Raw genomic sequence first — 27,085 nt, forward strand, 5'->3', positions numbered from 1 at the left:
AGTACAGCTCGACGAATTTGTTTGTGAGAAGGCTTGTGGTCGTATCATGCAAGCAAACACCTCAACAGGGCGCTGAAACAAAACCTGGTTGCCAAAACCAGGGCAAGGAAGTTGTACGAGAAAGTGTTGACCAAGTACAACGGATGCATTTTGATGGACGACGACACTTACGTCAAAATGGATTTTGGACAAATACCCGGTAACAAATTTTACCTTGCGAAGCGTAAAGGGAATGTTGCGGGTAGATTCAAGTTTGTTTTCGCAGATAAATTTGCTCGTAAGTTGATGATTTGGCAAGGGATCTGTAGTTGTGGGAAGCAGACTAAGATTTCATTACTGGGGACTCAATGAATGGAAATGTTTACAAAGAAGAATGTCTCCAGAAGAGGGTTTTGCCATTCATTCAGTCCCACAAAGGTTCGGTGAAGTTCTGGCCGGACCTAGAAAGCTGCCACTACAGCCGGGATGTCGTTAAATGGTATAAGGAGAACAAGATCGATTTTGTTGAAAAAAGTATCAATCCACCGAACTGTCCGGATTTTCGTCCCATCGAGAAATATTGGGCAATAGTTAAGGGCAAACTGAAGAAATGTGGCAGAACCATGAAAAACCAGCTTAAATGGAAAAGTGGTGGAACAAGATGACGAATGAGGTTACCAGCAGTACTGTGCAGAAAATGATGGCGTGGTATCACAAAAAAAGTTCAAAAATTCATCCGAAAAGCTGACGAATGATTTTTATGTATTTTTTTTCCTTAAATTGCAATAAAAACCCTACAAAATGACATTTTTACTTGTATTGTACGTTATTTCTTTGCGGAGAAATGATCTATTTTATCCGACCAGATTCTATGTGAAACAGACTTTATGGGTATATTTATTCCGGCGCATCCAAAAAAAAATTAAATGCTAAAAAAATCCATTTGCTGCACAAAAAATCGATTTTTTTGACGAATTTTCAAAAATAGTTGTTTTTGAACTTTTTGTCAATTTGTTATTTCTCCGAAAATTCTAATACCTAAGTTCAAGTTGCACTGGATTTTGAGTACATTAACGTAAGGCACAATTTTCTCGTATATTTGGATAACGTGCCGCTATTAAGCTTACCCCCCTCTGATACGTTTTCACACCACTTTTTTACTTTTGAGGTCAAGATCTTGAAAAGAAATTAAAAAGTACATCTTAATGTGTATTACATAGCTTAAAATTTCAACTAATTATTCATCAAGTTAATTTTTTTTAGCATTTAGTAGTTGATCTACAGTTTTTTTTTCTAAAGTATGTTTTTCGTATTTTTCTTCGCCTTTAATAACGTAGAAATGAATAGATGCACCCGGTATCATATTTGAATTACGTTAGGAGGTTTCCAAAACCATAAATTTAGTAAAAATCAGTTGAGACACAAGAGAGTTATAGCGGTTTTCTATAGTTCTATAGTCAAATTGACACTCCTAGAACTCTAACAAGTAAAAAATGTGAGGCCGATGAGGGTTGATATTGATGACCATTAAAATCCATTTCACCACGATGAAACACACAAAAGGATCAGTTCAAAAGAAAGCTTGATTGTACTATGTTGTTTTTGCTTGAAAATACTTGAAAGTATGAAAATAGGACATTAACTTGAAAAGTTCACAAGTTTCGCAGAACCCCACTGGCTAAGTGGGTCTAACTGATTAGCCACAGTAGCGATGAATGAGGCAATCTGATAATACTATTGTTGGTGTTCTCGAAAGGTTTGCAGTTATTCTATGACGCAAAAGGATCGAGCACCTATAAATACTTGATATTATTTATTGATAGGAAAATATGCACATCAACATTCCCTCGACTGAGCTCAACAGAAGCTTAGAACAATTATGTCCACTTTAGTGGCTGACCGTTGACGACATCATTAGATACACTGTACAGTGAAATTTCTTAAACGAGCGTTATTTTTATCAGTAAAGTTGCGCCATGTAGATTTTCGTTTGATTTCGAAAACTTGAATTATCTCAAAATCGAGAAAGTCTTTTTTCTATAGATGTTTTTTTTTTGTTTCATACAAATTTTTCTTGACATTTTGAATTGTACGAGAAAAAACCTACAAGTAGAAGACAACGTCACTAATTCTGGATCGGGGTTTAGAATCGTTGTAAGCTCAATTGCACCGGAGAGTGCGAAGTCTAATTATTGGGGCAGGGCTCGAATCAATTAGCCATTCAGGCAACGGAGATGTTAATTTATCATATCGAAGTTCGTGCGTCATTTCTTTCTAATTGATACAAGTGCTTAAAGGTGGTACCCGACTAGCCTTCCAGGTCATTAAATTTGGTCAGAACATTGCATAATTATGCTAGTGTTAATCTAGTTCATTTAGAACTGGTTAATTACATTTTTTCAACAGTGATAAAAATAGCATATTGATGAACATCAAAATTTGGTTTCTAAATCTTTACTACAACATAGTGCTGTTAAAATACTGGTTAGAATAATTTTGAAATCTTCAATAATCACATTGTCACATAATCGCATGTAACATTGTATTTAAAAGATAAAACAAAAATCTTCACAATAATAATCACTTTATGAAAAGAAAAAAAATCACAACATTGATAAAACGAACAACAGAGATGTTTGAAAACTTAAGCTTTATGGAGAAAATTCTTTTTAGTGGGGATAAATAGAATAAATAAACTGAAATGGTATAAAATCCCTTACTTAAAGGCTAAGATCAAAGTGAAGGGATGAATGCGAAGTTAAAATCTATCCAAATAAAAGAAAATTTCATTTTTCAATCAAGGTTTTAAAAATAATTCAAAAACAAACGAAAACAAAAATATTACCATAACGGAATGTTGCTAATGCAGTTGCATGCATGTTATGCAATGCGTATTTATAGACCTCAAATGAGGATTTCCCGTGCCATGTCCTCAAGGGCCTAAAATAGAAACAGAGGAAAATCTTACCTTCCCCGCTTATATTATTCTGCAGTTGAAGGGTTTCTTCAGAGGGATCCTTCGATGAAGGTATGTTCCAAGCTAGAACTGGTTTCCACACAACACTAGCAGCCGTCGTTGCTTTAATCCGTTTATCGAGACGAATATTCTGTGCAACACCAATCGTAAATCTTTTATTCTTGGATTATTTTTCCACAACACTTCAATTTAACGTCAACCATCATCACACCAAGCAGGAAAAATCGATACCCATCACAGCCCAGCACAGCTCAAAGCAGCCAAAAAGCCTCACCAATTTTCCATGATTTTACCACTTCATCAGCAATCCCCAAGTTTACTGTTTTGTACATTGCACAGAGAACGATTCATTTCCACATCTGGAACCAAGATTTCCGGATTACGATGTAGAATTCGCGAAAAACGGACCCGAATTTTATGCAACAAATTTTCCAGCCTTTGTTGTTCAATTTGTTGCTTTCTTTTATTTTTTATTTTTCTTGTCTCGCTTTTCGGCAGCTGGATGTGGATCCCTTGCAGCAAAAATCGGCATATGTCATTGTGGTCGAAATAACTTTTGTATAAAATTTGGAAAATTATGTTTTTGAATAAAACATTTTTTGAACTGTTTTTTTTTTTGTAACGATTATTCATCATTTTTATTCTCTAAAGACTGATGTTGAACTCAGGGTTCTCTGGCATTCCTGATAGATTCTTGCCCCATCCAAAAGTATTGGAAACCTAGCTTCAATCATGTAAAGATTGCTTCAGTGATAGAGCAATCGCATCCGTGGTCTATTATATCAGTTTCAATTCAACTCATTTTTTTAGAACTGATATAGGGATTGGGCCAAAACTGATGAGATTTGGACTCAATCAAACGCATTTCTAAACCGTTGGACAGTTAATGGAACATGAGTGGGGTTGCCAGTTTTTTCATAGGTTTGGATCTAATTTCGTTGTTCCAATTCCTTTAATCAATAGACCTAAGAAAAGACCAGGTGCTTTAAAAATAATACAGATACCAAATACATAAATTTCTAAAGATGTTTATCTGCGCATCATGTTTCACCGCTCCACGCTTTTTTAAATTTATTTTATTAACATTCCAAAAGTTTATTTTATGAAAGTGTTTTCCTTAACCTGAATTAATAGTTCATTGTAACTGAAAGGCTACGTTTAAGTAAATTACAAATTACAAATTACAAATTTAAATAAAACTCTAACGGGGCGTTACGAAACCAAATCATGCGAAAGAAGCGAATACAAAATATGATCTATGTAAAAAACTTCGAACTGTTCGTAATTATAAAAAACCGTTTTATACAAAAAGCCTTTTAAATATTCCCCTTAATGGCTGCGTCCTGTTGCCAATTCCAATGGATTCCAATTTCGATCAATTTGACAACGTACCGATAAGATGTTTTGACGTTTTTCATCGCATTTTGAGAAAACATCATCAGGCGTGCGGTGCGGGATTTTCCGAATTTTAATTCCGCTTTCCGTATTTAAATTAAACTTTCTCCATCAATCACCATGGGTTCCAAATCGGATAACAAGGGCAAAGGCACATTCCAACCGGTAACTTTCCTAGAATGTTATATTCTGGAAAAAAGCTTCTAAAATTGATACCATTTATGGTCCGACAGGATTCAGATGTTCACATCACGATCGACGATCAGATGAAGATCAATAAGTTTGCCAACTACAACGCCAAGGTGGAGGACCTCAAGGAAGACCTGAAGCTGCGACAGAACGAGCTAAAGAATCTGGAGGAAGCCGGTGACGAGATTGAGCTGCTGGATGAGGACACTCCAATTCCGTTCTTGATTGGGGAAGTATTCATCTCTCACGATCAACCGAAAACGCAGGTGGGTTTTTCTTCTATGAAGGATGTAGTTATTTGTTTTTCAACATTTTTATTTTCTTTTAAAAGGAATTGTTGGCCGAAGCAAAGGAAAAGAAGAAGCGGGAAATCGAGAGTATTCAGAAGTTGACCAAGGACATCCAGGACAAGATGGGTGATCTGAAGGCACATCTGTATGGTCGTTTCGGAAGCAACATTTATTTGGAGAATGACGAATAGAAGGTACTCATTATGGTAATTTATTTATAACGAAATCAACAGGAAGATCAAGCTTCGAAAAACTTGATTTTTGTATAGGTATCACAGTCCTAAGCAAGTCTCAATTCGTCAATTGATTGACGGTATTCCTGAACAGGAACACAATCTCTTCTGCCGAACCGTGGAGCGCTAGTTCCTGTGGATGAAAAAATTAGAATTAGTCTATTTGCGTAAAATTGAACTTAAATTTGATTTTAATTTTATCAGGAGGAGCCATGCAAGTTCAACATGATTTTCACTTCAAAATCTAAACGTTGCATACACAAAGGTGTTTCTTTGTATAGGATAAAAGATTGTTCAAGTGTTTTCTAACAGTTGCTCATGTTCCTCGTGAAGACACGAGTTTTAATCAGGAAAAAGGAACTGTGTTCGTGGCTATTTCAAATCGATTCAACTTACTACTGGAGATCTTATTGTTAACTTACCTCAAGAACTTCCTGTGCAATCGGTTGTCGATGATGTTCCCATCGCATCAGTTCTTGCATTTTTAAGGAGCGTTTTGCTTTTTTACTTTTAGCCTTTCCCAGTTTTAGTTTGAAACGACTTTCTTCATGTGGTTCAGATGTTTGATCTGCTTCCTGACTGAGATCACTGCTACTAGTCTCTGGAATCTCTCCTCGTCCTCGACAGTTGCAATCCAACAACAGATGTGTCAAACAGTTTTGTTCCTCTTCCGAAGTTGCCAAAGAAAACAGATCTTTTAACTCCTCGTCCGAAAACTTCAGATTAGCGAGATTCTGTTTCTGGTCAACGACGGTCCCACTGAGAGATGTTTTCGAAATTTGTCTCTGGTAAATTTTCTCCTCGATCGAACCCGCCGTCAGCAATCGATAGATATAAACTTGTTTAGTTTGTCCATCACGCCATATTCGTGCCATGGCCTGTAGATCACTGGCTGGATTCCAATCGTTGTCAAACAGAACCAGCCGAGAAGCTCCTATCAGATTTAAACCAGATCCTCCGGCTTTGGCACTTAACAGAAGGATGAAAATATCAGAGTTCGAGTCGTTAAAAGCGGAAACAATTTTGCTCCGATCATGAGCAGGTGTTGATCCATCTAAGCGAGAGAACTTGTAGTTGTAGTGCTCACAGAGTCCTTGAAACATGTCCAACGTTTTACTGTAGTACGAAACGAGTACGATCTTTTCCCGTTTTTCTATCAAACTTTCTAGCAACCATTCAACTATGCCAAGTTTACTGGAATCAGATGGTCCCATTTGGTTCCAGGCTGGAAGATTGTCGTTGAGTACCTTTATCAACGATTCGGAATCATTTCCTTCTATTGAGCTTACAAGAGAAGGATGATTGCATATTTTCTTCAGTATAGTAATCAACTGCAAAGGGCTGATGGCGGTTGGGCCATTCTTTTCGTAGAATTCTAGTGCAACAGAGAGCAGTTGCTTCTGCAGATCGGAAGGATGTACGAAGACTACTAATTCCTGCTTCGGTGGCAAATACTTGTTGATAACTTCTTGTGTTCTCCTTAGAACAAAAGTCGATGTGATGTTGTTTAGTTCGATCAATCTTTGCTTACCTAATTCTTGATACTGAGGTAACACATTTGGTTGTTGAGATTGCACAATAGGATTCTCGTACTTATTTTTAAATTCAGCATACGAGCCAAGCACCCCCGGATTAACAAAATTCACCAAGGAATGAAACTCCTGGAGATCGTTTTGTATAGGTGTTCCGGTTATCAATATTCTCCTCGGACATTCGACTCCATCAAGAACTGTAACGGCTTTTATATTACAATTTTTCAAACGATGGCCTTCATCGCAAATCACCAAATCAAACTTGACTGATTGTAATTCGTCAAACTGTTTGGCCAACATTTCGTAAGAAATAATCAAAATCGGAATGTGCGGTGACTGAGCATATTTCCTAAGCTTATTATTCGGTCCCACGATAAACGTAAACATACGTTCACCTTTTAACCACTTGTTAATCTCTCGATCCCAATTTTCAACCAAACTACTTGGAGTTACGATCAATGCTCTCTTTACAACCGGTTTTCCATAAGGCCCCTGCTTCAACAAAGTATAAATCAATGCGATGCACTGCAAAGTCTTACCAAGACCCATTTCATCCGCCAGAATCGCTCCGAAACGCTCTGGTTCAATGGATCGAAATCCTGTAACGCATTCGTACAAGAAACTGACACCTTCTCTCTGATGCGGTCTCAACTCTTTGGCCAAAAAGTGCGGAACCGTAACTTCCGATATAACACCTTTTCCTTGATTGTACTTCCATTGGTGCTCGACCGGTGGTACTTTCATCTTCAACGGAACGAAATCGACAGCAATCTCCTCCGTTTTTACTCCGACTTGTATGAATTCCTTCGGTACAACTGTTGTACATCTTACAGTGGACGTTTGTTCTTCACGAACTTGTGGGGCCCTAAAACCTTTACCGGTGCTAAATTTACCAGATTTCCTTCGTTTTACGGCAACTTCAGCCTCATTTTCCTTTTCCACCACCGTTCCATTTTCGGAAATCCGTTCGATAAGTTCGACCTCTTTGCTACCGACAATGAGTCGACATCCCTCCTGAATTTCGTCTACTTTTACCTCGATCGAACTGGCAATGATTTTTCGATTCTCGTCTCTCAGAAAAGCGCTTTTACCTATTCAAAATATTAAAATTATGGTCAAACTGACTAATTAAAAAAAAATCAGTCGATAACTAAGTCTCACCACTAAGCTCCAAAGTTCCGTCGCCTTCCCAGGTTTTGTGCTTTTTGGTCGTTATTTTTCCCCACACCACGGTGTAATGGATTTTTTTTTGACTTCTTCCGGCGGACGTATCCGATGATGATGAACTTGTTGCCGGCAAAGGTTTCACTTTGGCTGTTGCCTTGAGTACCTGGGAGTGGTTATCGGAACTGTTGTAAAGCTCTACGACAACCGGATCCGGTTCGCCGGTAGTAGTGACGAGGGATGGCGGTTTGTTAACTTGAAGCGTTTCCGGTGGTGCGGCACGTTTCATCGACGGTGCACAACTGCGTCGCATGTTTGTTGATTTTGTGGATTGCCTTCCTTAACTGAATATTCACAAAGCAAGGCTTTTGAACTGATTTATTTGAATTTCAGTTGTAATAAAAAAAAAACAACGTTCTCACAATAAAGGTGGCGGAATATCTGAAGCTCCCTTTTAAAAAACGAAAACAAAGCGTGAGGTTAGCTCGATCGATTCAAAACACTCTTGTAAAATTATACTCAGGTATCCATTTTCTACCAATTTCTATTATATTTTTACTCATTTTCTTACATAAAAAACGCCTTTCTGCAATCTAACGTAGAAACAGGTCTTCACTTTCACTTACAATTGTAATGTTGCAATCAAATACTCAATCCCGAAAAAAACGCAAATTTGATAAAAATATTCATATTGAACCGGTGTTTATAACGTAAAGTTTTCGTTTTTTGTTTTTTCAGGGATTTTAAAATTAACATAAAGTAATATATCTTCCCAGTATAGCAGAAGAAGAAGAATTATGAAAACTAAGATGCGTGTATTCTTGCTCATTGCATTGAAAGTTTGATTTATGGTTACCCGCAATGTGCAATGTTTGGCATTCGCAGCAATACCTAGGAAAATGCGGTTAGCTCTTGAAACGACAGAATTGTGGACTGCGAAATTTCTGCGATTTTTCAAACAATTTTCAAGCTATTCTTAGGCCGATGACATAGTGAGAGCGATGCGATGCGAATTGGCGAACGCGGCCAATGCGAACTCGAGCGGCGGAACAAATTGACATCTGCTTTGAAGCGTTGAGTATGTCAGATTTAAGCGATTCGCATACATTTTCTTCAAATGTGGTTCGCCGCATTGAATCGCATTCGCCAGTTCGCATCTCATCGCACTCACTATGGCATCGGTCTTAGGTCGATGACATAGTGAGTGCGATGCGATGCGAATTGGCGGAAAATTTACGAACGCAGCCTATGCGAACTCGAGCGGCGAAACAAATTGACATCTCCTTCGGCGCGTTGAGTATGTCAGGTTTAAGCGATTCACATACATTTTCATCAAATGTGGTTCACCGCATTGAATCGCATTCACCGCATCGCATCGCATCGTATTCACTATGTCATCGGCCTTACACGGTAACGAAAGTTACTCTAATCTGTATAAAAATTCATACAGTTTCAAGAAAAGTGTCTCCACTTAGTTTTAAGTTAGGTTGCTTTACGCAGAGCGTGAGCAAAAAGCTTTTATACATTCGAAAGCTTTCAGCCTGTTAGTCAATTCTGTATATTTTGACATGGGGATGCCCATGCATTTTTCTGCAAAAGTAAAGTTTAAGGAATTTCTTGAAAAAAAAAGTCTCTTTTCGAAAATTATTTCTTTATTTCGTACAAGTTCTTCAGTATGTAGCATACATTATAGTTTAAACTCCTTTTTTTTAAATTCCATTTAATCTCGTTCGATAGCTGACGCCTCTCATGGGAAAAAGGCGGAATGGGACAATCGCACATATAACCATCTCCGCATTCCATACCGCCCCGAATGTGGCCACATAGCGTCCGCGAGGAAAGGGCTTCCTAACAACCGTAACCTCGAACAGTTTCCAGAGCATCTGATAGAGAATATTTCTCCAAAGCCGTTCTCGAAGCTGAACACTCAGCACACCCAAGTTTCGTTATCGAATGCAGTAGTGAGTAGGGCCACTAAAAAATAACAAATACTTATAATTTGTTAATCACAATTGATTTACAAATACGTACCTGCCAAGATCGGCGCATATAAAAAATTGATGCTGCTTTGCGATACTGTACGTAGGAATATTTTAGTTTCAAACGTAATCGACTCGGGTAAGCCTGATTCCTGATGATCCTGAGAAGAAATGCGTTCCGTCGGGGCCCGGATGTTCGGAGTCTTTTTGATCTCATAGTTTTCCTTTCAACATTAACTAATCGTATATGCCATTTTCCAACTGCTAAAGAAAAAAAAGTAATTAATCAAGTTTCCGTCGGATTTTTTTATTCTTTAACTTAACCTGATCGGCTCATGGGTGTAAAGTTTTTCCTGCCTTTACCCTCTGTAGTGAATGACACCCTCGTCGTTTCCGGGTCAGAGTTCTCCAGCAAATTTCGAGTTTGTTCCATTTTTTTTTTTCGTTCACTTCCTTTGTTTTCTTAAGGCTCTTCGGATGGTTTGCATCGGGATTTCGGGAGCCAGTATTTCGACAGCAGCTGATCCTATTTGCCTCTCTTATTCGGCCCGACTTGCTTCCGTGGATTTCGTTTACTAACCGGGAAGTTCATTCCTGTTCCGGGAATATTCGTTGACTCCGTATCGTTCTACAGAAGAAATTTTTTTTAGCAAGTTGAAGTAAACAGAAATTCTCAATACTTACCTGCCAATTCCCGAAGCACCAACGAACATAATCGATAAATTCTGAAAACGAAAATATTATAAAATTCATAAATTCACAGGCTTTTTAAGTAAAAACTTTGTTATTGTTTCTTCACCACCGACAAAAAGATTACATTTTTCCTCCACCTGAACTAACAATTAATTGTAACGGACAGGCTTCGTAATAAATTTCAAATTAATTTCTTTTTTTTTCGCTGCGCCATCCCTTCTAATAAAATTCCAACAACAGCAAACTTTTTATTCACACTCAGAAAAATACTATTATGTATGCCATAAGATTCTCTTATGAAGTGGCGCCATAAGAAAAATTAATGAAATTCATAAGATTGTCTTATGACGCGAATGAATTCTGAAGATGAACGCCTACTTCAATGAAAGGTTGTTGCTTTTCATAAGAGATTCTTATGGAAATAGTAAATCACTTTCTAATAAGAAAAATTCTAGATATTTCATGCTAAAACAATCACTTTATTGTTTGCCAAATTTGTTTAAAATTAAATCCTTAATGGTCACCATCAGCAGCGCATCAAGAGACGGCTCCATCAAAGTTTTTTTTTGCCGCATCTAAATCTTTGACCTTTCGTTTTTTGCCGATCAGCTTGCTGAAAAGTAAACAAATAATGTATTTTAGTTTACTAATATATTAGACGTTTACACAAAAAACATCAAATCGAACTTTTTTTTTTTTTTTTTTTTTAACAATTCTTTATTTGAAACGGCTCATACCTTTAGGCTTTAAGGAGCCAAAACCGATTTTGTTGTTTACAATTGTTTTCTTAACTTAACACTTTGTGAGAGGAGAAAGGAAGATAGAAAGGGAAATATGAAAATAAAAAAGAAATTATAGACGAAGATCGATAGCTTTTAGAAAAAGGTAGATTTCGAACATGTAGTCCAAATCTAGCACAGCTAGTACATCTCTAACTGGAACATTAGGTGGTTTTCCTCGGGCCCTAAGGGAGTCTATTAAATTCGTTCTGGCGACAAGATGGACCTCACACGACCAAACAATATGCTCGATGTCATGGTAACCTTGGCCGCAACTACACAAATTGCTACCAGCAATGTCAAAACGATAGAGTACCGCGTTTAAGGAACAATGATTGGACATGAGACGGGAAAATATACGAATAAAATCCCGACTCAAGTTCAATCTATTGAACCATGGTTTAAGGCTTACCTTTGGGATAATCGAGTGGAGCCACCGACCATCCTCATCCTCGTCCCATTTGCGCTGCCAGTTGACAAGAGAGTTCCCTCGTACTAAGAAGTAGAATTCGTTGAAGACGATTTCACGTGGATACGTGTCGCCTTCCGTCGCCCCCACCTTTGCCAGAGAGTCTGCCTTCTCATTGCCCACTATCGAGCAATGAGAGGGAACCCAAATAAAGGTGATGGAAAAGCGACGTCTTGTTAAAGCACTCAAAATATCCCGTATCTTCTCTAGGAAGAACGGCGAGTGCTTTCCCGGTCGTATTGAGCGTATTGCGTCAACTGAGCTTAGGCTATCCGTTACAATGTAGTAGTGCCCAATAGGCCGTGAGGCGATGCTGTCCAAGGCCCAGTGAATAGCAGCTAACTCTGCTATATATACAGAGCATGGTGACTGGAGGTTATAAGAGGCGCTAGTTGTTTCGTTGAAAACTCCAAATCCCGTTGATTCCTCAATTAGAGACCCATCGGTAAAGTACATTTTGTCAGCATCGACGTGTCTATATTTAGCTTCGAAAATTCTTGGAATCTGAAGTGGGCGATGCGAATCCGGGATTCCACGAATTTCCTGCTGCATAGACAAATCAAACTGGACAGAAGAATTATCGTAGTCTGGGATGAAAACACGAGTTGAAGAGTACGAAGAAGGGTTTGCCTGCATTGACATGAGGACATGGTATATAGACATAAATCTGGTATGAAGATTTTGCTCTAGTAACCTTTCAAAATTAACGATCACCAATGGGTTCATGACCTCACACCTGATGAGGAACCGAAGTGATAGTAGATTGTATCGATCTTTCAAAGGAAGTATTCCTGCCAAAACTTCAAGACTCATGTTGTGCGTTGTGGACATACAGCCCAAAGCGATGCGAAGACAACGGTATTGGATACGCTCGAGTTTGATGAGGTGAGTTTTGGCAGCCGACTGGAAACAAAAGCTACCATATTCCATCACTGAAAGAATAGTTGTTCGATACAATTTTAAAAGATCTTCCGGATGGGCTCCCCACCAGGTGCCAGTGATTGAACGGAGAAAATTGATTCTTTGTTGGCATTTTCCTTTCAGATACTCAATGTGTGCTCTCCAGGTACATTTGGAATCAAACCAAACCCCAAGATACTTAAAACACCTCGATTGAGTGATCGTTCTGCCAAGAAGTTGGAGCTGTGGTTGAGCTGGTCTATGCTTTTTAGAAAAAAACACCAACTCAGTTTTCTCTGGAGAGAACTCGATCCCAAGCCCCAAAGCCCAGGAAGACAATCTGTTTAAAGTATCTTGTAAAGGTCTGTGCAGATGTGACTCAGTATCACTTGTTACAGATACTACGCCATCATCTGCAAGTTGTCTTAAAGTGCAGCCTTCAGAGAGACAACTGTCGATGTCACTTACGTAAAAGTTGTACAAAAGTGGACTCAAACATGAACCCTGGGGGAGGCCCATGTAAGAGGTTCTTCTAACTGCAATATCTCCGTGAGCAAAGTTCAGATGTTTCTCACAAAGCAAGCTGTATAAGATGTTGTTCAATAAAGGAGGCAGACCCCGGGAGTGCAACTTGTCTGACAACACCTCTATTGAGACTGCATCAAAAGCTCCCTTTATGTCTAGAAACACTGAAGCCATTTGCTCACGTTTTGCGTACGCCATTTGTATCTCTGAAGACAGCAAAGCAAGACAATCGTTTGTTCCTTTGCCCCTTCGAAACCCAAATTGAGTATCTGAAAGGAGACCATTTGTTTCTACCCATTTGTCTAAACGAAACAAAATCATTTTCTCCATCAATTTGCGTATACAAGACAACATCGCTATTGGACGGTACGAATTCGCATCGGACGCTGGTTTTCCGGGCTTTTGGATAGCGATAACTCTCACTTGTCTCCACTCTTGAGGAACAATGTTGTTCTCCAAAAATTGATTAAACAAATTTAACAAGCGAAATTTTGCGGCGTCCGGAAGGTTCTTCAACAAGTTAAATTTGATTTTATCAATTCCCGGAGCTGAATTGTTACAAGAGAGGAGGGCAAGTGAAAATTCGACCATCGAAAAGCTGGAATCCAGACCACACCTATCAGGAGGCACGTTCCGGATTATTTTTTGCACAGGTGTAGAATCTGGACAGACTTTCCGTGCGAAGTTGAATATCCATCTATGTGTATATTCTTCACTTTCATTTGTAGATGATCGATTACGCATGCTTCGTGCAACTTTCCATAAAGTACTCAAGGATGTTTCCCGTGATAAACCACCCACGAAATTTCTCCAATATGCCTTTTTCTTCCCTTTGATCAATTTTTTGAACTGATTTTCAAGGGAAACATATGATTCAAAAAGGACGAGGGTTCCATGTTTTCGAAAATCTTTGAATGCTTTTGATTTGTCCTTATAGAGCTTGGAACACTGCTGGTCCCACCATGGATTTGGGGTCCTTCGAAGAACAGATGAATCTGGGATGGGTTTTGTTTGAGCACAAAGTGCACTTTCAAGGATCAAGCGTGAAAGAAAGTGGTACTCCTCCAAAGGAGGTAGAACATTCATAGTATCAATGGCATCTGTTATTTTGTCCGAATACTTTTTCCAATCGATGTGTCTTGTAAGGTCATATGCCATATATGTTGAATTTGAAGTGCTGGCCCCATTGGTGATTGTTATTTTGATTGGTAAGTGATCACTACCATTGGGATCAGAGATTACCTTCCACTGGCAATCCAATGATAGTGAGTTTGAGCAGAGTGAGAGGTCAATTGCACTTTGTCTTGCAGGAGGTTTAGGTACCCGTGTTTTTTCACCCGTCTTCAAAATTGTTAAATTGAAACTATCACAAATGTCATAAATAAGAGTAGAACGACTATCGTCAAATTGTTCTCCCCAGACAGTTCCATGTGAATTGAAGTCACCCAGGATCAACCTTGGCTCAGGAAGTACTGAGCACAGATCCTCTAGGTGATTTCGATCCACTGCAACTCTATGAGGCCAGTACAAACTGACAACGCATAAGTCCTTACCTCTTACAGTTGTATGACATGCAACAGCTTCAATTCCTCCTGATAAAGGGAGGTGGATTCTATAGAAGGAGTGGCGCTTATTGATCCCCAAAAGCACCCCTCCATAAGAATCGTTGCGATCCAAACGGATAATATTAAAATCGTGGAATGAGATGTTTGATTGAGAAGAAAGCCATGTTTCAGAAAGGGCAAAAATATCGCAACTAGTTTCATAAAGAAGGAATTTGAACGGATCCAATTTAGGGATTAAACTTATTACAAAATGTCTAATAGGCTTTCGGTGCCGCAAATAAAGAGATCGCAAACTGTTGAATTTTACAAAATTTAGTCCCATTTATTGATTCCCCCCCCCCCAGAATTATCGAACATCAAACGACTTACACGGGATCTGCATGTTGCCTCTTCTGGCAATTCGGCCCGACCTCCTTGGGTGGAATTTTGTCGATTTCCAGCCTTGTTGGTCCTGTATCGGGCCACTTCCTTCCATGAGTCGGATCAGGCATTCTGCCCAGGTCAATGCTCGGAGCGATGCTTGTTGTTGGTCCCGCCATCGCTAGAATCCCGTTCAATGGTCCCCGGGACTGATGCATGACTAGCACCTCCTTTGAGCACGCCTGTGCCCCACGCGTTCGGATTCTTGCTGCGACTTTTTCCTCCGTGCGCGATGAACGATGAACCAGTCACGAAAAATGAAATCTTCTGGTTGGTTGGATTTCCGGAACACAACAGCCTAACAGGTTGCGTGGCTGTCGCTCCAGATGAAAACAAGCTTTCTCCCCTCACACGTAGAAGTGGTGGTGGCCAAATTTAAATCGAATGGTTGATCCTGCGAAAGTGATGTCCGTGCGCTAAACAGCCAGTTTCTTTTCGGGCTATTTTTGTTAGCTTCGGTCGGGTCGAAGAATCAGAATACCATCCAAGGTAGAGATAAAAAAGGGGTCCTGTTTAGAGGTGGAAAGTTTTCTAATCAGGAAGGATTGTCGGAACATTTGTTTTGGGGCAACTTACACTTCCGACCCCTTTTGAGGTTATGTTCTGCTGTTCCAGCTGCGGCTCCAGACCCACGGTTGATTGCAACCTCTTTTCAGTGGGCGCTTTTCCTCCGAAGGTAGCCGAGTGCTCCTGCACGAGTTACCCCTATTTCTTGGCACTAATGACACGCCTTTCCTCGACACGCGTTTTACTTTTGATCGCACCGACACCGACACTTGTTGCAAGCAGCAAGGCCGAACGAAAAAGAACCACTGTCGGAAATTTCGGTGACTTTTTCTAGCAGACGTACCACCTTTTCCGCACCAAATCAAAATCTGGCTGTCATCTTTTCGTGCGTTTCATTTTTAACCGACGTTTATTCAAATCGTCCCGAAAAATGTTCTATGTCTGGTTGACTTGCGGTTCGAATTTAGTGAAATTTTGCTCTTTGTTTTGGTTCGGTGTTTGCGTTTGTTCGTTTTCGCTGACCTACACGCTCGTTATTCTAAAGGGGAAATGGGTAATTTAAATGAAGTTTGCAAAGTGCTCAATACCGTATCCAAAAATTTATCTCAAATTATAAAATGCAACAAACTACGACAATTCCACTGTATAACAGTGATATCTCCGACCTCTGGGCGTAAATTAGCCATCGAGAGAGATAAACACTGAAAGAAGGGGCCAAGTTTGCATCAATTGCTTCAAAAGTGTCTTTACAATAGGAAGCATTACACTAATAATGCTTTTTATAGATTCAGATACGTTGAAAAACGAAAAAAATCCATCGAGGATGTCAGAAAACTTAAAAAGTCCCGCTTGAGGAGTTGATTCTGGGCAAACTGCATCAGTAATGGGGGCGTTTGAGGACCCCGCTGCTGTTGATTTATTCTGTGGAGAAAAGGTCGCGCTGAATCCAGGAGGAATTTGTTTCTTCTTTTCTGTAGCAATCGCTTTCTTGGTGATGTTGGTTGTAGGGCTGACCGTCGGGATTTTATTCGGAATCCTGGGGGTCTTGATATTCGTTTTAGCACGCTTTCGTGAGTTCGCTACGAAAATAAATGGATTCTCCTCATCTGTTGTATCCTCGTTGTCAACTGGCAGCACTGAGAAGATGTTTGAGGACTGAGGTTGGATCGGCGGCGCCGCGCCCTTTAGTATGGCGGCATAGGAACGTTTTGATCGTTCCTTCAAAGAGCGCCTTTGACTATCCCAGCGGCTCTTAAACGCCTCGCACAAAGAGATGTCATGAGGTGAGCCCCCGCAATAGACACATTTCTGTTCTATTGCTGAGCACGCTCCATCCCCATGAACCTCCCCGCATTTGGGGCAACGCTTCTTGCTACAACAATGGGAAGCTGTATGCCCCAATTTAATGCAATTTTTGCATTCCATCGGGCGAGGCACGAAGAGCCGCACAGGAAGCCTCAAAACTCCGTCAATCAAGACGTAGTGAGGGAGGGCGGTACCCGCAAAGGTCACTCGAAATGAGGCTGAAGGCGAGTACTTTTTAACTCCTTCTACGACGGTGGTAGTGTTGAGTTGTCGGCAATCCAAGATTTCGACCGAAGTCGAATCAAGGCTCTTAAACTTACCAACGCCGTGGGATTTAACGTACCCAGCCTCCAGACTCATTTCAGAGATCACGCCCTCTATCTCTACGTTTCGAGACGGAATGTAGACGTGGTACTCCAAGGTAATGAATTTGCTGGCAACAATTTCATTAGCGGATTTTCGATTGTCCACGACAACGCGCAACTTGTTGGGTCGCACCTTAGTCACGCTGGTTACGGAGGACCATCTAGCCAGATCTTTCGTGATCTGCACTACGTTGAGCTGTTTACCGTTAGCTTTGGGCCGGATGAAAACCACCCATGGCCCAGAAAAAGACGAACCATCTGTGTAGGTTCGGAGCCGGGGTGCTACACTGTCAGCTGTGGGTGATGAGAAATTAACAGTCGTCCGAGAATGATTAGCATTTGAGGGACCAGCATCATCTGAATCCTCCAGATGCTCTTCATTCTCGAACATACCTTCCTCTTCGTCCACCGAAGACGGGTTTAACCCCCCGCCATCGCTCATATTTTCTTACGGAGACACGGATGTCTTCCGTGTTGAAAATATGAGCGATGCAAAATAAGTTCAATAACAAATGTAGGGAAAAAATAGAAGTAGTAAAGTGAAGGAAGAATGAAAAAAGAACTCACAATTTTTCTTTTAATTTTTGTTTCCACCGCCCGCTGTCCAAACACGTGGTTTTCCTCTGAAGAAAGATGGCGACGTCAAAAGGAGAGCGAAATCAATTTAGATTTTGTAGAACACTTTTCACAATTGATTAATTTTTTCAACCACGTGGTCCTTCGATGAAAAAAGATGGCGTCGTCACGTTCGTTAATCTCGGTCGACGCTGGAATGCCCCGAGAACTGCAACCCGATCACGGCAGCTAAAACCGGATTTACCGAATTACGGCCCAACGGTAACCAAGCTCAAACTACGATGTCTCGTCATACAACGGCAACCACACTTCGAACTCGCAAGGTGCCGGAAGATAATAATGAAGGACTTGGAGATGATTTGCTATTCGATGCACAGCGATCGCACATTTGTGTGAATTGTCCTTGTAATTTCGGCAATTGACAACCGAACAAACAGCAGAACTAATATATCACTCCGCGTGGAAAAACTTTAACACGATAGCACACTCCGATTTGTCGAAACAAAAAAGATCAAATCGAACTTACCATTCCGGAGATAGCAATAACATTTAACATTGAAGGGAAATTATAATAACATGAACTGGCGATTGCTTCGTACAGTTAGATGATGAAAAAAACTGATGCAATGAATGAATGTGTTCATTATTTTTTCACAATGCCGTTTCTTCTATTTTTCATAAGAGCATCGTATGAAAATTGAAAGAATTTTATAAGACTCTTATGAAACATTATTTTACACTCTAAAAAGCGGTTCATAAGATGCATCTTATGAAAATTATAATAAGAATTTGCCTGAGTGCAGAGCTGCGTAATCGAGTTTTACTTCACATTTGTATATTGGCAACTCAAATCTACTCAAAATTGAATTGGGGATATACAAATTTTGAGCATCAATCGATTAGTCTCAATGAATGTGTATTCTCAACACATTTAATGAATAACTCAATTTTTCCGTGTACATCCAACACGGAAAAAATGAGTTATTCATTAAATGTATTGCGATTACACTTTCAAACTAACTAATTAATTGTTGCTCAAAATTTGTATACCCCCAATTCAGTTTTGGGTAATTTTGGGTCGCCAATATACAGATGCCAACTAAAACTCGATTATTCAGCTCTGTATAAAAAGTTTGCAGTTGTTGGAAAGCTTTCGACGGGGTCAAAACTGAAAGCCTACAAATTTTTCAAATTCCCGGAATCAAAGTAAATTGCAAAGTTTATCAATTACCTCAGGTTCAAATCTTGATTTAATTATAAAATTAAATCGCTCATACACAATGGTTCCTTTTAGTGTTGTGAATAATTTGTGCATCGAATATTGAGCTGAAGTATCGGGTAAGTTGAGGTAAAATTTTCTTTATTATTTTCCCGTCGCGTTTTCGCCGCAAATCAATCAATCAATCAATCAGTTTTTTGTACATATTTTAGGAAACAACAAACAGCGCTTTAAAATAGTCGAAAAGCGATCCAAAACGATGAGATGCAACATGATGGGTGTTACCGCTGCTTTGAACGGTCCCTCTGATCATTCTCGTACCCCTCGATTGACAGAACAGAATGACAGAAATTGATAGAAAGAGAATAGGGAGAGAGATAGGAAGTGGATAGCTGTCATGCAGATTTTTGAAAGTCATTGCAAATTGGGAAACGTGAGATTTCGGACCTGCAATACAAATCTATGAAGATTGTTCTTTTATACTTTGCGCTTAGTTCAATCGTGAGTTTATTTTATATCATTTAATCGAGTTTATTAAAATACATTCTTATATACAAATTACAGTTTATTAGATAAAATTAAGAATCTACAAATAGTTGGGAGTAGTTAGAGTGAGAGGTTACTAAATGTAAGTACCACTAACTAAAATGCCAAATCCGGTATTAATAAAGTTTGTATTAGCTTTTAGCACTATCACCACAAATCTGCGTGATTCGCTAGGGAGACCTCCGAAATTTCCCAACAATCTAAAAGATTTACCAGCGATGTCACAAGAAGGTGGACACAGTTGCGCTGCGAAATGCAATCTTCCGGACACTAGTCGCATGGTCGCCTGCGATCGTTGCGGCCTATGGTGGCACTTCGAGTGCGTGAACATCGGAGACAGCATCAACGAGAAAGACTTCCTGTGCCCTAAATGTAAATCGGAAGCCGAGCCTCCTCGAAACACTTCGGTTGCCGGATCCATTTCTTCCGCCAGTTCCTCGCAGCGACGTGCACTTCTCGAATTGAAGAAGTTAGAGGAAATTAAAGCGCTGCAGCTGCAACAACTGGACATCGATAGGCGCGAGCAGGAACAACGTTTCGAGCTCGAGAAACTCCAGCATACTACGGCCATGGAGCGGAAGAAGCTGGAACTAGAAAAGAAATTTCTGGACGATAAATATCGGGTGATGACGAAGGAAGACGGCGACGATGATGACGGGAGAAGCCAAAAATCTGCCCGAAGTTCCGACAGCAATGTTCTGCGATGGAAAGTGGATCGACTTCTGGCGAGCACAACAGTAACGACGATTGCCTCGACGCTCCCAGAGACAGCTTCCGCACCAGCGACGACTGCGACAGCGAACATCAGTGTTGGTCAGGTGCGAATCTCCGATGATCCGGTGCAATCAGCTTCAGGAATTTCAAAGCAACCTGCAACAACCACTTCCGGACCACTGTCAGGTACCAACATCAACAACCCAGGTACCTTAGATATAAGTTATCACACCGATTTTATCCGATTTCCGCAAAATTTATATACTACCGCGACAAATGTTGTAGCAAATAAGGTCTATACCGCTGTATCAAATGTGATGCCTAATTATATACCGATAAACACTTACGTTAGCACGTCTATTCGCGAACCGATACTGTCGACGGGTACGATTCCTAAGCGTAACACTTTTCCGACGACGTCGAATTTGCCTACGATGCAGCTACCGTCCGCTGCTCTACCGCAGGTTCCAGGGCAACAATATTCGCTTAATCCCGGTAAATCGAATCCTAGTTTTGTGTACCCTAATATTTCACGCTGTGCTCCGAGTGCTGGTGCAGAACTTTATCCACCGAGTCAGCCGATTTCGACGGCCGCGGATTGCGGTCCGATATTTTTCCCGCAGCCTGGAGCTGCACCCTTCGCTACCCATGCTGAGAGAGCCTATCGTATGCCGGGTTCTTTCGTTCCGGAGCAGTTTGTTGCTGTACCTACGCTGAACGATTCATCGTATCCAGGGCCGAACGATTATCTGACGTTTTTTCCTACGCATCCAGGGGCGACTATCATCCAAGGGGACGTTCCCGCTCGGGCGAACTTCGACGCTGCAAATGATTCCGGAGGTTTCGAGCAACACATGAACAGCCGGGCATTTCAAGGACCCACCCCCCAACAGTTGGCGGCCCGCCAATTCATGGCACGTGATTTGCCGACATTCTCTGGCGATCCAGAGGACTGGCCCTTATTCTCGAGCATGTACTACAATTCCAGCCAATCATGTGGGTTGTCTGATACCGAAAACTTGATGCGTTTGCAACGTAGCTTACGAGGCCAGGCGTTCGAGGCGGTTCGTAGCAAACTTTTGCTTCCGAATTGTGTTCCGGAGGTGATGGAAACTTTGAAAGCCCTCTTTGGCAGACCGGAGATGCTGATTCAAAACCTGTTGAAGAAGGTTAAGGAAACGCCTGCACCAAAATCGGATAAGCTCGAATCTCTCATAGCTTTTGGGACAGTGGTACGAAATTTAACGGATCATCTGATAGCTGGTGGTCAAGTCGCGCATCTAAATAATCCTAATCTTCTTTTCGACTTGGTCCAAAAATTGCCTGCGGATAGACAAATTCAATGGGTCATGTACAAGGGACAATTCAGTGATCCGAATCTCCGGACTTTTGCACATTTTTTATCTATCCTGGTGAATGCTGCTTCCGAGGTGACGCCCTTTTTGAATAGTAAACCGGATTCACGACAACCTAAATCCGGTGGCTCAGGAGCTCGGGGTTTTATCCACACACACATCGCGCAAAATACTAAGGTCGAGGTGCCAAATTCGTCGGTTGAAAGCTCCGGTAATAACGACAAAATGTGTAAGGTCTGTCGTAAGTCCGATCATCGGGTCAAGGACTGTGTCGAGTTCAGGAACAAGAGTGTCGAGGATCGTTGGAATTTGGTTAATCAGCTGTTCTTGTGTCGGACTTGCTTATTCCAACACGGCCGAAGACGGTGTCAACTAAAAAAGGCATGCGGGGAACAAGGTTGCAACCAGGGTTACTGATAATTGCTTCGTTTGCTTCAAAATTTCCAATCGTTACGACGCAACCACAGTAACGACGCTGTTAAGCATTGACTCGCGAACGAATCAAAACATACAACATAAGAACGCCGTCTTAGTGAACCATGTACTATGAATTTTCGTTCTGTTTGTGTTGCCTAGGGTTCCTTGTTGATTTTCTCCTTCCGATTTTTAGTCATTGTTTACTCCAGCAATCATTCGCTTCGCTACTGAATGAATTTGTTTGCGAGTTGATTCGGCGCGAGTTGATGACGATGCTGTTGATTCATGCCCAAAATCAGACCTTAAAGGAAGAATGCTACTAGGGATCAATTCCTGGGATAAAGACTAAGACCGATATTTAATAAAATAATTAACACACCTTGAGAAGAAAATAAGGCAATTTTGGCATAAATTTGGTTTTAGGGCATCTCTTGCGTTCCAAGAATTAACTCGTTTTCCTTCATGAAGCGTTCGCGGCGAAGCATGATCGTAAGCGAGTCGAATAGATGTCGAAGAATTCGACGCCGTCTACGCGCAATGTTTTCATTAGAAGCGAATGATGATTGTTTGATGGTTACCGATAGTAACTCAGAAAATAACAGATCACTAAAGAGGGGAAGAAAAACAAACTAGGTTTGCGTCGTTCGATGCTGAAAAGCGTCGTTTCTAAAGAAAACAGACTTTCTATGTTGAGGAGTAAACTCGTTGGTGACTAGGATCGGGGTGAAAAACCATTCTGAGCGAAGATCAGCAACCTTCAACTACAAACACCATCCGCTACTTCACACTTCGAAAGCGAACCCCATTCCAGCGAGTGTAAATAGCCATCGTCACGCAAACCGCTCGTCGCTTTTCCGAATCCTGCCGGTGACGTTGCACTTTGGAGGAAGATCCGTGAATGTTTTTGCTTTCTTCGATGACGGGTCGTCGATTACTCTCGTGGAGAACAGCATAGCAGAGGACCTAGGGATTGAAGGAAAAGGTGGAATTTTGTGCCTAACGTGGACAGCCGACGTAACACGGGATGAACCCAACTCGAAGTGGGTCTCGTTTGATATTTCCGGGGAAAATTCCGCTCACCGATACCATTTGAACAATGTGAGAACAGTAGATAATCTGGCTCTTCCGGGACAAACTTTGGAGTACAAACGATTATCCGAGCAGTACCCACATCTTTCTGGAATTCCGATGATAGATTACCAAAACGCTGTGCCGAAAATACTCATTGGCAACGATAATGCGCATCTAGCAGTTCCTCTCCGTCGACGAGAAGGTAGCAGCGACGCACCCATTGCGACTAAGTCTCGTCTGGGATGGACCATCCACGGGCCGATATTCGAACATACAAAATCGGGTCCGCAGTATAATTTTCATCTTTGCCAGTGCTCCACGAAACTTGAAACGTTGCATGATCTCGTAAAACAATCGTTTACCGTTGAGAACCTGGGAATCAGTTTCCGCGGAACTTCCGAATCGGATGAGGATCGGCGTGCTCGAAACATACTCGAGGCTACAACAAGACGAGTCGGTCAAAGGTTCGAAACCGGCTTATTATTCAAATATGATTATCTAGAATTTCCCGACAGTCGTCCCATGGCGCTGAGGCGCATGCAGTGTCTTGAACGGCGAATGGCCGCCGATCCTGTAATAGGAAACAGTGTCCGAAAACAGATATCGGAGTACCTACAAAAGGGATATCTACGAAAAGCAACAGAAACCGATCTGAATGAAACAGATCCTCGCCGGGTGTGGTATTTACCACTTGGGATCGTCATTAATCCTAAAAAACCCGGGAAAATCAGAATATTCTGCGATGCAGCGGCGAAAGTAGATGGAGTGAGCTTAAATAGTGTTCTGATTAAAGGTCCTGATTTATTGCTATCCCTCCCGAGAGTACTGTGCGGGTTCCGTGAAAAAAAAGTAGCCGTATGCGCGGACATAAGGGAGATGTTTCATCAGGTCCTGATACGTGACGCCGATGTTCAGGTCCAACGAATACTGTGGAGAGACGACCCGAAACTGGAGCCTACCGTTTTTCTCATGAAAGTTGCCACCTTTGGAGCCACCTGTTCACCCTGTTCGGCGCAATATGTGAAGAACAAAAACGCAAAGGAGTTTGAACTACAGTATCCGGCCGCCGTAAATTCGATTATCCACCACCACTATATGGACGACTATCTAGAGAGCTTCGATACCGAAGAGGAAGCTGCGCAGAGGGCTCGAGAAATAAAGTATGTCCACGCACAGGCTGGCTTCGAAATCCATTCGTGGTCGTCGAATTCTGAACGGGTTTTGAACGTCGTTGGAGAAGCTGATCCGTCTGCGGTCAAAAGGTTCGATACGAGTGTGGAGTGTGAAACAGAACGTATCCTGGGAATGTTGTGGCTGCGACAAGAAGATTCATTCACGTTTTCTTCCAATTTCGCGAGTATTCCTGACTGGCCGACGAAGCGGGAGGTGTTACGCACCGTCATGAGTCTTTACGATCCTTTGGGCCTCCTTTCACACTTCACGATTCACGGGAAAATCTTGATACAGGATATCTGGCGAAGCGGCATTTCGTGGGATCATCCGATTCCGGAATCTCTTCAAGTAAGCTGGAAGCGATGGGTGTCGTTGTTTTCGGAGCTGGATAAAATACGAATCCCTCGTTGCTATTTTCCGGAATGCGTCTCAACAGAACTCGATGATCTCCAACTCCATATGTTTGTAGACGCTAGCGAAGCTGCCTACGGATGTGCCGCATATCTGAGAGCTACTGTCGAAGGAGCTGTCCGTTGCGTCCTAGTTGCAGCGAAAACCAAAGTGGCGCCATTGAAAACCCTGTCGATACCACGTCTCGAACTACAAGCTGCGCTCATAGGAAGTCGTCTTCTCGAAAATGTCAACACTATGCATTCCTACAAAGTTCGCCAACGTTTCATTTGGAGCGATTCTAAAACTGTTATGTCCTGGATAAACTCAGATCAACGCAAGTTCAACCAGTTTGTGGCGTGCCGAGTCGGAGAGATTTTGGAGAGAACCGATGTGAGCGAATGGAGGTGGATTCCAACTAAATTGAACGTGGCCGACGATATGACTAAGTGGGCATCCCCTCCGGATTTTTCCTCGTCTGGTAGATGGTTTTTGGGTCCGGATTTTTTGTACGAAGATGTGGAAACGTGGCCTCGGCAGAACTCCATTGTGGAAGAGACGAACGAAGAGTGCCGTAATCGCAATGTGGAGAGGGTAACTGTACACGCTGCTTATGAGCCGGAGCCGATGATCAATTGGAGAAACTTCTCTCAGTGGAACCGACTTGTCCGAGCGGCGAGCTATGTGTATCGTTATTTGTGGAATTTACGACGGACGGCGAAGGAGGAACCGCTTAAGCTGGGGTTACTCGACCAAGAAGAAATTGAGGCAGGGGAGATGTTTGTCTACCGTTGTATCCAGAAAGAGTCGTTTGCCGAAGAACTCGCCCTCTTAAAACGATCCCGATCGCCTGACGGAAAGAGTCGGACCCTCAAACCCACCAGCAAACTTTCGCAGCTATCTCCGTTCATTGATGATCGCGGCGTTCTCCGGATGGAGTCCAGAATAAGTGTGGCCGCCTTCGTATCCTATGATACCCGAAATCCAATAATATTACCACCTGAAAGCCGAGCAACGCATCTCTTAGTGCATGAGATGCACAAGAAATATCTGCACCAAAATCACGAGACGGTCGTCAACGAGATCCGGCAGAAGTTTCACGTGTCACGCCTGAAGTCGCTGGTTCGTCGAGTATCAAAAGATTGCCTTCACTGCCGGGTGTATAAAGCTGTCCCGAGTGTTCCCCGTATGGCGCCTCTACCTGCCGCACGTCTTGGTGCGTTCTTTCGGCCTTTCTCCTTTGTAGGGCTTGATTTTTTTGGTCCGATGCTAGTTCGAGTAGGCGCTCTACCGTCAAGCGCTGGGTGGCCCTCTTCACCTGTTTAACCATCAGGGCGGTGCATTTGGAGGTGGTTCATTCTCTAACGACGATGTCCTGTAAGATGGCGGTGCGGCGTTTCGTTGGCCGGAGGGGGTCTCCGGTCGAGATCTACTCCGACAACGGGACCAACTTCTGTGGAGCCAGGAACGAGCTGATGAAGGATTGGGACGAGATCAACCATCACTTAGCCAACTCATTCACGAACTCGAAGACCAAATGGCGATTAAACCCCCCATCGGCACCCCACATGGGAGGAGCATGGGAGCGGCTCGTCAGGTCCGTCAAAGTTGCCTTTTATGCGATGAGCACTACGAAGACCCCCAATGAAGAGACATTTGCTACGTTGATTGTTGAAGCTGAAGCCATCGTCAATTCGAGACCACTGACTTTCGTTTCCCTCGAAAATGATTCCCAAGAAGCGCTCACACCCAACCACTTTATGCTGCTGAGTTCGAGTGGAACGGTTCAACCTCCCAAAGAAACTCTGGAACCTAAATTAGCAACAAGAGACGACTGGAATTTGAATCGCCATCTTGCGGATATGTTTTGGCATCGTTGGGTGAAGGAATACTTGCCGGTGATAGCCCGACGCACTAAATGGTTTTCCGAGACGAAGGTGTTGGAATGCGGAGATCTGGTAGTTGTGGTGGATGAAACTCTTCGAAATGGTTGGCTGAGAGGACGAGTGACAGAAGTACGAACAGGTGCAGACGGACGAGTGCGCCAAGCTGTGGTGCAAACATCTTCAGGGATTGTTACGAGACCGGTAGCAAAGATAGCGGTTTTAGATCTCTGTACTCGTAAGCCGTCGATGGATACTTTGCCTTACGGGAGGGGGGATGTTACCGCTGCTTTGAACGGTCCCTCTGATCATTCTCGTACCCCTCGATTGACAGAACAGAATGACAGAAATTGATAGAAAGAGAATAGGGAGAGAGATAGGAAGTGGATAGCTGTCATGCAGATTTTTGAAAGTCATTGCAAATTGGGAAACGTGAGATTTCGGACCTGCAATACAAATCTATGAAGATTGTTCT

General features: G+C 41.9%; 4 protein-coding genes and 1 long non-coding RNA gene across 6 annotated transcripts in view; 2 read left to right on the forward strand and 3 right to left on the reverse strand.

Moving 5' to 3' along the window:
• LOC129758633 (ankyrin-3) overlaps positions 1-3,415 on the reverse strand; it is a 49,471-nt gene extending 46,056 nt beyond the window's left edge. Inside the window, exon 1 of the mRNA XM_055756182.1 lies at positions 2,948-3,415. The gene's annotated coding sequence lies outside the window, so the exon portion shown is untranslated. The remainder of the gene's footprint in view (positions 1-2,947) is intronic.
• Positions 3,416-4,358: 943 nt separating this feature from the next.
• LOC129754116 (probable prefoldin subunit 4) lies at positions 4,359-5,083 on the forward strand. Its single transcript, XM_055749980.1, has 3 exons — positions 4,359-4,516; positions 4,585-4,806; positions 4,872-5,083. The coding sequence occupies exons 1-3, from the start codon at positions 4,472-4,474 to the stop codon at positions 5,019-5,021; spliced, it is 417 nt and encodes a 138-aa protein (XP_055605955.1). The 5' UTR covers positions 4,359-4,471; the 3' UTR covers positions 5,022-5,083.
• Positions 5,019-8,181, reverse strand: LOC129754115 (DNA repair and recombination protein RAD54B-like). Its single transcript, XM_055749979.1, has 3 exons — positions 7,757-8,181; positions 5,486-7,686; positions 5,019-5,196 (listed from the first exon to the last, which is right to left on the reverse strand). The coding sequence occupies exons 1-3, from the start codon at positions 8,070-8,072 to the stop codon at positions 5,122-5,124; spliced, it is 2,592 nt and encodes an 863-aa protein (XP_055605954.1). The 5' UTR covers positions 8,073-8,181; the 3' UTR covers positions 5,019-5,121.
• A 1,244-nt stretch (positions 8,182-9,425) lies between these two features.
• On the reverse strand, positions 9,426-10,651 carry LOC129757939 (uncharacterized). 2 transcript variants are annotated; one of them, XR_008739858.1, is made up of 5 exons: positions 10,556-10,651; positions 10,423-10,463; positions 10,063-10,366; positions 9,791-9,999; positions 9,426-9,733 (listed from the first exon to the last, which is right to left on the reverse strand). It is a non-coding gene; the product is annotated as an uncharacterized LOC129757939 (long non-coding RNA). The 2 variants fall into 2 exon arrangements; XR_008739857.1 differs by having other exon boundaries at positions 10,423-10,651.
• Positions 10,652-19,708: 9,057 nt separating this feature from the next.
• LOC129752651 (uncharacterized) lies at positions 19,709-26,964 on the forward strand. The gene is made up of 4 exons (XM_055748422.1): positions 19,709-20,528; positions 20,607-21,977; positions 22,905-25,887; positions 26,001-26,964. Exons 1-4 carry the CDS (start codon positions 19,709-19,711, stop codon positions 26,962-26,964), a joined length of 6,138 nt encoding a protein of 2,045 aa, XP_055604397.1.
• Positions 26,965-27,085: the final 121 nt, after the last annotated feature.

Source organism: Uranotaenia lowii, chromosome 3 (genome assembly GCF_029784155.1).
Source record: "Uranotaenia lowii strain MFRU-FL chromosome 3, ASM2978415v1, whole genome shotgun sequence".
Taxonomy (NCBI): Eukaryota; Metazoa; Arthropoda; class Insecta; order Diptera; family Culicidae; genus Uranotaenia; species Uranotaenia lowii.